Source organism: Rhinopithecus bieti, unplaced genomic scaffold, assembly GCF_001698545.2.
Source record: "Rhinopithecus bieti isolate Rb0 unplaced genomic scaffold, ASM169854v2 scaffold_947, whole genome shotgun sequence".
NCBI classification, from domain to species: Eukaryota; Metazoa; Chordata; class Mammalia; order Primates; family Cercopithecidae; genus Rhinopithecus; species Rhinopithecus bieti.
In genome coordinates this window covers 5094806-5106746 of record NW_016803664.1, presented here as the reverse complement: position 1 = coordinate 5106746, position 11941 = coordinate 5094806, and the positions used below count along the sequence as shown (strand labels likewise).

At 38.8% G+C, this 11941-nt stretch overlaps 1 protein-coding gene across 1 annotated transcript in view; it reads right to left on the bottom strand.

The window, feature by feature from the left end:
- ATXN2 (ataxin 2) overlaps positions 1–10455 on the bottom strand; it is a 115848-nt gene extending 105393 nt beyond the window's left edge. The window contains 6 exon segments of the mRNA XM_017847402.1: positions 6596–6746; positions 7528–7550; positions 7553–7573; positions 7576–7597; positions 8768–8827; positions 10422–10455. Of these exon segments, the coding sequence (XP_017702891.1) occupies positions 6596–6746; positions 7528–7550; positions 7553–7573; positions 7576–7597; positions 8768–8800 (250 nt within the window). The 5' untranslated portion in view covers positions 8801–8827; positions 10422–10455.
- Between the last annotated feature and the right edge of the window lie 1486 nt (positions 10456–11941).

The following is an 11941-nucleotide window of genomic DNA, read 5'->3' as shown; positions in this document are numbered from 1 at the left end:
AAAAAAAAAAAAAAAAAAAAGATGGCACAGAGGAGGAAGATAAATTTGTAGATAAGGAAGGGAATGGTCAGTTGATGGAGATCTTTTCCATTAACCAATCTTTTCCTTATATGATTTTTCACTAAATGTGACAAAGAATCTGTTAAGCAAAAGTAATTCTTCAGACTAAATCTAATTAGAATGGTCATGAATAAGGAATCGCAGGATATCATACAGTATTAGAATCAAAGCATGCAATTAGTTATAAGTTTAAAGGACAGAGCATGTTCTGTGTTACTTCACCAAAGCCAGTATAGCATGTAAATAGCCCTAAATGCAGCGGAAAACATGATTTAGGCCAAGGGCTGGCAAACTTTTCTGTAAAGAGACAGTCAAATTTTCTGGCTTTGCAAGCCCTACAGTCAGCTACAACTACTCAACTCTACGGCTACAGCCATGAAAACAGCCATAGATAATGCACAAATGCATGGGCATAGCTATGCTACAATAAAATTTATTTACTGATGGGTAGATTTGCTGACCCCTATCATCTAGGCTGAGAATACTACTAAGAAAATGAAGCAGTAGGAAAAAGTATGAGGAACAATGGAATAAGGAAACAGAAGTAAAGCCATAGTTGAGTTGGAGTAAAGAGAAAAACATGAATAATGGCGCAACAGGAAGAGCAGAAAGAAAGTGAAGGAAAAAAAATAGAGGAGAAAGGAATACTGGAAATGGATGGAAAATCAAGTAAAAAATAAGCAGAGATAACAGGACAGTTCCAAAGGTACACGAACACAGAGCCAAAAGCGGCTGATAAGAAGTTCTGGCAAAATGAAGAGAATCTCAGATATGTCTGCACTGGAATTCAAATAAAGGATAAATACAAACTGATTTTCCAATGATAATCTGATGGTCTCCTCTAATTATGAATGTGCCAAGGGGACTCTCACAGCTCATAAGACGTAAAGCTACTTTCAGTTTATCAGTAAATCAACTAGAACATGTATAACATTCAAGAGACCAAATGAAATTTATTCATCGTACCATAAGAAGTCACTATTTCTAAGCCTTTTACTCATTTGCATATATGCATGAGTATAACTTTTAAACTTTATTAAAATCAATGATGCTCACATCAAGAACTTAAAAGTCACCCTGACCTTACTCATGTTAAAAGGTTTCCCCAGCAGTGGCTCACGCCTGTAATCCCAGCACTTTGGGAGGCCGAGACGGGCGGATCATGAGGTCAGGAGATCGAGACCAACCTGGCTAACACGGTGAAACTCTGCCTCTACTAAAAATACAAAAAATTAGCCAGGCGTGGTGGTGGGCACCTGTAGTCCCAGCTACTGGGGAGGCTGAGGCAGGAGAATGGCGTGAACCTGGGAGGCGGAGCTTGCAGTGAGACGAGATCGCGCCACTGCACTCCAGCCTGGGCGACAGAGCGAGACTCCGTCTCAAAAAAAAAAAAAAAAAAAAGGAAAGAAAGAAAAAAAGGTTTCCCCAGCAGCCGGGTGCAGTGGCTCATGCCTGTAATCCCAGCACTTTGGGAGGCCAAGGTGGGCGGATCACGAGGTCAGGAGTTTGAGACCAGCCTGGCCAATATGGTGAAACCCCGTCTCTACTAAAAATACAAAAATTAGCTGGGCATGGTGGCAGGCGCCTGTAATCCCAGCTACTCCAGAGGCTTAGGCAGAAGAATCGCTTGAACCTGGGAGGCAGAGGTTTCAGTGAGCCAAGATCATGCCACTGCACTCCACCCTGGGCGACAGAGCAATACTCCGTCTCAAAATAAAGGTTTCCCTGGCCGGGCATGGTGGCTCATACTTGTAATTCCAGCACTTTGGGAGGCCTAGGCAGGTGGATCACCTGAAGTCAGGAGTTCAAGACCAGCCTGACCAACATGGAGAAACCCTGTCTCTACTAAAAACATAAAATTAGCTGGGCATGGTGGCACATGCCTGTAATCCCAGCTACTTGGGAGGTTGAAGTAGGAGAATCACTTGAACTCAGAAGGCAGAGGTTGCGGTGAGCGAAGACTGCATCATTGCACTCCAGCCTGGGCAACAAGAGAGAAACTCCGTCCCAAGGAAAAGGAAAAAAAAGGTTTCCCCAAAAATAAAGTCAAAGATTTAAAACACACACACACACACACACACACACACACAAAATTTTAAAAAATAATATACTCTCTATCTTATTTTTTGTGTTTTTTTTTTTTTTTTAACTTTTAGTTTTAGTTTTATTTGTGGAAAAACCCTTTAACAACCATGCAACTTACTGGCTGGGCACAGTGGTTCATGCCTATAATCCCAGTAATTTGGGAGGCCCAGGCAGGCGGATCACCTAAGGTCAGGAGTTTGAGACAAATCTGGCCAACATGGTGAAACCCCATCTCTACTAAAAATACAAAAATTACCCAGGTGTGGTGGTGTGTGCCTGTAATCCCAGCTACTAAGGAGGCTGAAGCAAGATAATCGCTTGAACCCGGGAGGCGGAGGTGGCAGTGGGCCAAGATCATGCCACTGTACCCACCCTAGGCAACAGAGCAAGACTCTGTCTCAAAACAAACAAACAAACAAACATTAACTCGACTTATGACAACTGAGATAAACAACAAACCAAACCACATAACTTATGTCACTGCAGTATAATGTTAAGAACATGAGTTAGAGTGGAAAAGCTAGATTTGTGTCCTCACTTTAGCAAGTTTCCTAAATATGCCTCTGTTTCCTTATCTATGATGTGGATAATAGCTGTACCTGCCACGGAAACAAATTGTGATGATTATGTGAACAAGTGTAGGCAAATCTGTTAGCACAGAGTCTGGTACATAGAATATGCACTCAAATTGTAGTAATATTATCAACCTTAAGAATTTGACAGCACTATTACAGAAGAGAATTATAAGATAAAAGCTCAGAAATGAAATCAATTCCTAACTTTTAGGAAACTAATCATTCACCCACCTCTATTATAAAAAACACTCAATCCATCTATCCATTCAAGATGTAGTAAAGTACTACCAAATGATAACAGCAGAGACTATTTCAGGCAGTTGCTGATTCTGAGACAGAAAGGGGACTGTGAGGCAAGAAAAAAAAAAGCACAAATTACTTTTTTTATTCTGTCGCCTGGGCTGGAGGGCAGTGGTGCGATCTCGCAATCTCTGCCTCCCAGGTTCAAGCAATTCTTCTGCCACAGCCTGCCCTTGAGTAGGTGGGATTATAGACATGTCCCATCACGCCCGGCTAATTTTTTAATTTTTTAGTAGAGATGGGGTTTCACCACATTGGCCAGGCTAGTCTCGAACTCCTGACCTCAAATGATCTGCCCACCTTGGCCTCCCAAAGTGAGATTACAGGCGTGAGCCACCGCACCTGGCCTAGAAAGCACAAATTCTCAAGGCCACAGAATAGAGCCACTCCTGGGATCTCATCACATGAAACCCATAGCTCACACCCTTGACTGCCCAGAGCCTCACCTAGCTAATTATAATTAAACCAGGATCTTTAGAAGTGAAAACATTTTTAAAAACTCCCCGTGTGACTAAACGTGAACCCAGCATTAAGAAGCATTGATTAAACCATACATTCCTTTACTTTGGGAGTAACCTGAGTTAAGTCTCTAACACAAAATAATAAAAATCCAGATGCAGTACTAAATGCCTTAATTTTGTTATTAATGAAACCACGCAGCCTGGCCAACATGGCAAAACCCTGTCTGTACTAAGAACACACACACACACACACACACACAAAAATTAGCAGGGCATGGTGGCATGTGCCTATAACCCTAGCTATTCGGGAGGCTGAGGCAGGAGAATCGCTTAAACGCAGTAGGCAGAGGTTGCAGTGAGCCAAGATCGCACCACTGCACTCCGGCCTGGGCAACAGAATGAGATTCCATCTCGAAAAAAACAAAAAGAGAGAGAAAATCATGCCAATTAATAACTCTAAAACAGATTTCTCCATACTGATTGTACTTCCAAATTAATACTTTTCTTCTTTTATAGAAGAGAGCAATTTCTGCCTGGATAGTCTTAACTTAGTTTAAGAGACCTGAAAAGTCCTAAACACATGACTTAATACTATTTTCAGGATACTATACACTGGACACAATTGTATAATTCACTAAAGCACTCTAAGTTTTGAAATAGATACCTGGCCAGGCGTGGTGGTTCACACCTGTAATCCCAGCACTTTGGGAGGCCAAGGCAGGCGGATCTCGAGGTCAGGAGTTCAAGACCAGCCTGGCCAACACAGTGAAACCCCATCTCTATTAAAAATACAAAAATTAGCCAGGCATGGTGGCACATACCTCTAGTACCAGCTACTTGGGAGGCTGAGGCAGGAGAATCGCTTGAACCCGGGAGGTGGAGGTTGTGGTGAGCTGAGATCAGACCACTGCACTCCAGCCTAGGCAACAGAGCGAAACTCCGTCTCAAAAAAAAAAAAAGAAAAGAAAAGAAAAGAAGAAATAAGATACCTGAAATTACTCCAATAGTAGATGTACTCATCAAGAAAACTAATTTCATAATATATAGCAAAATATACCCATCCCCTTATGAGTATAGTGAGATTTTCAAAGTTGTCACTCTGATATATATTTTCTTGCCTTTCTATAATGAACTAAAATTATCTGAGAAATGAAGACATAAAGTAATAAAAATTTAATGACATTAATTTTGAAGAGGAGCAAGGAATGGACCATCACAAACATCTCAAAGTAATATTTAGTCTTCCACATTTGGGAAATACCAATTCATCATAAAACAAAAGACAATGCATACTGTAAATGGCTATTAAATGACCTGATACCCAACAGAGTAGGGAACCTTTTTTTTTTTGTTGTGGCCAATACTCTTTCTAGAGTGATACGTATTAAATTCAACTAAAATTTTATCTTCCAAAATCAATTTTTGAATTTATAACAGTGGAATATTTCAATAGTAGAAGTACAAATAATTTAGTACTCATAGGCATAAACAGAAATCAACTCCAAAGGTAGCTGCTAAAAAAAGACTTGGTTCTTTGTATGGGATGCTGAAGGCCTCTTAAGACAAAGAGTTGTGAATCAAAGACAAGGAGGACATTTTAGAAGATTCAAAAACAGAACACTGTGCTTTCATCAGCATATCAAGACAGTTAAAGAATACTCAGTACTATTAGCCTCTGAAAAAGCAAGCCAAGAGAAAGACTCCTAAGTCTAAGAGAAAGAATCCTGGTATATTATTATTTCCACGTAACAGTGTAGAAGAATCAGCCCAACAATAAAAACAGCTTTTGGTATAGATTTGAATACTGAAAATCAAATTGCACTGAATTACAATTTACAACAGAATTACATATTTCACTACAGAATTTGGCATATACAAATAAATAAAAGAATTTTAGAACCGGCTGGGCGCAGTGGATCACGCCTGTGATTCCAGCACTTTGGAAGGCCGAGACGGGCGGATCAGGTCAAGTGATCGAGATCATTCTGGCCAACATGGTGAAACCCCGTCTCTACAAAAAATACAAAAATTAGCTGGGTGTGGTGGCACACGCCTGTAGTCCCAACTACTCAGGAGGTTGAGGCAGAAGAATCGCCTGAACCTGGGAGGCAGAGATTGCAGTGAGCTGAGATCGCGCCACTGCACTCCACCCCGGGGACAGAGCAAGACTCCGTCTCAAAAAAAAAAAAGAATTTGAGAACCAAGTTCAGGATTGCCCAGAAGTGCCTTGCAACATGTTACTGAACACTCAATAATGCTTTGCAAATGAGTAACAGGAATTCCCACTTTGTTCGTCAATGGACACTTTCAAAAGAGACTAAATTTTAATATAACCACATAATCACTTTTAATTTCTCAAAATCTTGCCTCATACTCTATTTTTTTAATATACATGTTCTACTTCTTCACCCTTTTTCATTTTCATTAGACAACTGTTTTCTACCAGCCGTTCTCTACCTTTCTTCCTTAGCCCTATGCTTTGATTTCTTTCCAGATTTACCACATGCCCACTTATAAACGAAAGCATTGTAGGACAAATGGGACAAGAACTTTTCAGTTGAATATAATCAGTAGCGTTCTTGACCACAAAACTGTAGAAAATGCTTTACAAACTAATTTTTTAAGAGATCACAAAACTCTGTTTTCTCTAAAGTTCTAAATGTTTTCCAACAAAATGCATTAAAATTCCCATTTTCTAAAAAATTGCCTTACTTGGGTTATTCTAGAAAGCAGATATTTCTTTTTTCTTTTTTTTTTGAAACGGAGTCTCACTCTGTCACCCAGGCTGGAGTGCAGTGGTGTGATATCAGCTCACTACAACCTCTGCCTCCTGGGTTCAAGCAATTCTGTCTCAGCCTCCCTAGTAGCTAGGACTACAGGTGCACGCTACCACTCCCGGCTAATTTTTATATGTTTAGTACATTGGCCAAGCTGGTCTTGAACTCCTGACCACAGGTGATCCACCTGCCTCAGCCACCCTAAGTGCTGAGATTACAGGAATGAGCCACCATACCCGGCCCAGATATTTCTTTAAAAAAAGTCTGTAACAGCACTGTGTCTATGCTTGAATAAATTTAGTAAACCATGAGGCATATTTAGGAAATCAAAACCCACCTCTTTTTGCATAACTGGAGTCCATATCTTTAAACTGTACCACAACAAAGTCTGAACATTTGAACAAAATACTCTCCATTATTTCTTCACGTTTTGGCCCCGAACTGGATTCTGTACTTTTCTCATGTGCGGCATCAAGTACCAAATCACACTAAAATGAAAAACACAAGTAAGTATTCAAAACATTTACAAAATAACATTTGTTAGGAATTCTTTAGCTCATCAAGGTACCAGTTCTTATATGCCTTTGACAAAAATAATCTCAAGAAAACCTGATAATCATATCCTTTTTCCAAGGAATATGATCTATTATCCATTCCATCATTTAAAAAATCCTCACATCTAAATGTTTTTTGTTGCTATGGTTTGTCTTAAGTACATTAATAATAATTTTTTAAGAGGAAAAAATAAACCACCACATCCCTCTATTAGTTCACAATGCTTAAAAATGGTTGAGGCCGGGCGCGGTGGCTCAAGCCTGTAATCCCAGCACTTTGGGAGGCCGAGACGGGCGGATCACAAGGTCAGGAGATCGAGATCATCCTGGCTAACACGGTGAAACCCCGTCTCTACTAAAACTACAAACAACTAGCCGGGCGAGGTGGCAGGCGCCTGTAGTCCCAGCTACTCGGGAGGCTGAGGCAGGAGAATGGTGTGAGCCCGGGAGGCGGAGCTTGCAGTGAGCTGAGATCCGGCCACTGCACTCCAGCCTGGGTGACAGAGCGAGACTCCGTCTCAAAAAAAAAAGGTTGAAATATTTTAATAAGCATACACATCAAGAAGTCTTTCTGATTACACAAACCAGCCTATAAAATAATCAGTATTTGAAACTGAGGAGTAAAATCATTCAAAGTGGCTTTAAAAACTAGGTAAAGCACTGACTATGAAAATGTTCTTTTACTTTGTAAGAAAAAGAAAAAAAGTAAAATTACCTTCGGACTGTAGGTTTTAAAACTCCTTCATATATACCTCCATTTTCACTTGTACTTCACATTTGGAGCCCTAAAACACATAATTAATTTTCAAAGAAACAGTATATTATCTGGTCACCAGGGATAATTGTTTTCATTTTACTTTTTATACCTCATCAGGCTTCCTTCAATATTAGGTATTCACTAACAAAACAATAAAAAAATTTCAAAACATTAACAATACACGGAACTCTCGAAATTCTTCAGGAGGCTCTACTCAGAGTTTGCAGTACGAATTTTAATACTGAAGCCAAACATTTCTGACCCCAGCTATTTTGACAAAATAATGTACAAAAGACAATCAACTACTAATATTATTTTACACACACAGCAGGGTTAACAAGAATACAGTTGTCTGTTGTTATTGGTAGGGGAATGGTTCCAGGACCTCCTTCAGATACCAAATTACATTATACTTAAGTCACTTACATAAAATGTAATAGTATTTGCATATAACTAAGCACATTCTCCCAAATACTTTATCCCTAAATTACTTATAATATCTAATATAATATAAATGATACATAAATTGTCATACTGTATTGTTTTGGGAATAATGACAAGAAAAAAGTCTGTACATCTTTGGTTCAGATGCAACCTTGCATCTTTTTTCTCAAAAAAAAAAAAAAAAATTTTTTTTTTTTTTTTTTTTTTTTTTTTTTTTTGAGAAGGAATCTGGCACTGTTGCTCAGGCTGAGTGCAGGGGCATGATCTCAGCTCACTGAAACCTCCACCTCCCAGGCTCAAACAATCCTCCCACGTCAGCCTCCCAAGTCACAGGGACTACAGGCACGCACCACCAAGCTCGGCTAGTGTTTTTACTTTTTGTAGAGACAGAGTTCTGCCATGTTGCCCAGGCTGGTCTTAAACTCGTGAGCTCAAGCGATCTGCCCACCTTGAACTCCCAAAGTGCTGGGATTACAAGCGTGAGTCACTGTGCCTGGTCTTTTATCAAATATTTTGATCCAAGGTTGGCTGAATCCATAAATATGGAACCCACAGATGCAGAGGATCAACTGCACTTTTACAATGAATTATATTAGACTGGATAAAGGGAGTTCTAACCTATTTCTCTAAATCATCCTGACTAAACATGATCTAAGCAATGTTACTTTGACAATCATTTATCCATATTTTAACTTCATGGAATTACTTTATTCTACCCCCAAGGCAGTTTATCCCCAATAATCTAATAACTTACAACAACTGATGTAAGTATATGAACCATCCTCATATTTGCATAGATTCCGTCAAAAGAAATCTGGAATATTAAAAAAAAAAAAAAAAGACTATTAGAAAGTAGTATATACTTAGTGCTTGAACATCCCTAATTCAAAATGTGAAATTCTAGAGCATTTCCGATTAGGGATACTCAGCCTGGTATTTACACTTGCATATAAAGTTAATGTTTATTTTGTTGCAAAATGTTCAGTTAGGTTTATGATATCTTTCGTGTATTAAAGGAAGATTTTGTTTATTTAATATTTTGCTTCTGTAAAGAACAGAAGGAACAGAACGTCAGGTTTTCAAGTGTTATCAGTCATACCAACTAATGATATTTTGACTAAACGTGATATAAAAAAGCAAAAGTCAACTTCCATAAAGGAGGAAGGACACAAACCATAAGGATGGAAGACAAATCAATGGTTGGAGAGAGAGGAGGATTCACTAAAAAGTGATTTGAGGGATTTTGGTGGGCAATGAAACTGTTGTATTATCTTGATTGTGGTGGTAGTTACACTGATCGTATGCATTTGTTAAAACTCACAGAAATATACCCTAAGAAGGGTAAAGTATAAATAAACGGGGTTGGAAGCCAGGTCATACCTTCACAGAAAAACCCTGACTAGGTTCTCCCAGCGTATCTGCATCAATGACAGTGCTTAAGTCTGATCAACCACACTATTCCATATTACTACTATATACGTGTGTATCTTCCTGACTCTTGTAAAACAATCTGCCTAATAAAGGCAACGTCTCAAAAATTTGTGATAGCTTCTCATTTATTTCTTCCATTACGTGGAACTTATACCTTCTGCCCTTTAGGTCCAGTTCAATTTCATTGATAACATTCCAAAATTTAGGACCAGAAAGCCAAAGGAGAAAAATGAAAGCAGCAGAAAAAAAGCACATTAATTCAAAATAAAAAGCATAAAGAACTCTGCAGACTCCACTCTTGGTGTTCATAATATGTATCTTGGAGGTTTTTCACTTAGATTTACACTTAGTCATTTAGAAAAAAACAAATGACTTGTTCTTATTATTATGCATGAAAAAAACACTATTTACAAATGATATGGTTTGGTTCTGTGTCCCTACCCAAATCTTATCTTGAATTGTAATAATTCTCATGTGTCAAGGGCAGGACCAGGTGGAGATAACTGAATCATGGGAGCAGTATCCCCTATGCTGCTCTCATGATAGTGAGTGAGTTCTCAGGAGATCTGATGGTTTTATAAGGGGCTTTCCCTGCTTTGCTCAGCACTTCTCTCTCTTCCCGCTCTGTGAAGAAGGATGTGTTTGCTTCCCCTTCCACCATGATTGTAAGCTTCCTGAGGCCTCCCCAGCAATGCAGAGCATGAGTCAATTAAACCTCTTTCCTTTATGTTACCCAGTCTTGGCTATATCTTTATTAGCACTGTGAGAATGGACTAATTCAACAAATAATTTTACATTTTATGCATAGAATCATTAAAAAAAAACATATGTAGGCTAATAATAATATACTTAAACAGTCAAGTTACCTATGATAAAATTCAAGAGAAGGAAATTTTTTGCCTTGGCATTTGGTCTGTGGTTAGAGATCATGTTTTAGCTACTAATTTTCCCCAATAAGTAACATTAAAGTTACTCACCGTAGACTGAGGCAGTCCTTTGTTACTGTTTCGACCTCTGAAAAGATTAAATATTATTTTTATTAAATTCAACAAGCTAAATAAGCTGAAAAATATTTCCAAACTTAAAATATAATTCCATTCAAATAAAGGAGAGGCTATCTGTGGGAGGAGCTCACCTAATATTAAGTCTAAAGGCTACCTAAGGATGGCTGTTCTACCTGTGCACTGCTTGCCTGGAGACCCAGAATGGGTAGGGGTCATAGAAGGAAGGAAACGAGAAATAATCAAACTTTATCAAAATCAAATAAAGTAAAATAGTCTACTGGAAGAAAAAAACTAATGTTAAATGTAAATTAATAATAATCATAGCCAGGCATGCTGGCACGCACCTCTAGTCCTAGCTACTCAAGAGGCTGAGGCAGGAACACCAGAGTCCAGGAGTTTGAGGCTACAGTGGGCTATGATCATTCCACTGCAGTCTAGCCTGGGTAACAAAGCAAGACCTCGTCTCTAAATAATAATCTTTACTCCCAAAGTAGCCAATCACTGTTATAAAGAGCTACTCAGAAACAAAATACAGATTATATTTTTGATTTAACCAACACAGATGACTGACACCAAGCCACTTCCCATATTTCTCCCCCATCTATAAAAGAAAAACAGGTCGTATGGGCTGGACAAGGTGGCTCACGCCTGTAATCCCAGTACTTTGGGAGGCCAAGGTGGGCAGATCACGAGGTCGGGAGTTCAAGACCATCCTGGCTAACACAGTGAAACCCCATCTTTACTAAAATTAAAAAATTAGCTGGGTGTGGTGGCATGCGCCTGTAGTCTCCCAGCTACTAGGGAGGCTGAGGCAGAAGAATCACTTGAACCTGGGAGAAGGAGGTTGCAGTGAGCCGCGACTGCCCCATTGCACTCCAGCCTGGGTGACAGAGCAAGACTCTGTCTCCCAAAAAAAAAAAAAAAAAAAAAAAACCAAACAAGAAAACAAGTCACATATTGATTACAACCACAAGAAAAAAAAAAAAAAAAAAAAAAAAACTGAAAATAAGCTAAATCATTCAAAGCACTTTCATTTCTAAATAATATGTGTCTATATGTGTGGATTGTTATAACAAGTGCCTTTCCTTGCCAACTCTCTCCCTCAGAAAAGATGCAGTACACAAAATTCGGCTGTCAAGTAAAGACGAACTCTATTTTTAAGTGAATTACAGAATATAATACAACCTAAAGCTTATTCCACTGAAAAAGATTAGGCCCCTTAGAATAATTTAAAAACATCATTAAAGTGAAATGTTACATTTCTCATAAACATTAGTCATGACAATAGGACTGGAATCTCGTTTTAATAAAATAATCATAACACTCAAACCAAAATTCAAAACATTCAAGGAAAAGCACAATTCAGGTCCAAAAAGTCTAGTAATATGACTGGTCCATTCCTAGAAGAGTACTCTTAACATTCTGAAGGCCAGTCCCAGCTTGGTCTCCAACTCTGTCACTTTCCTTACTTTCTTCTCTCATCCAGAAAACAA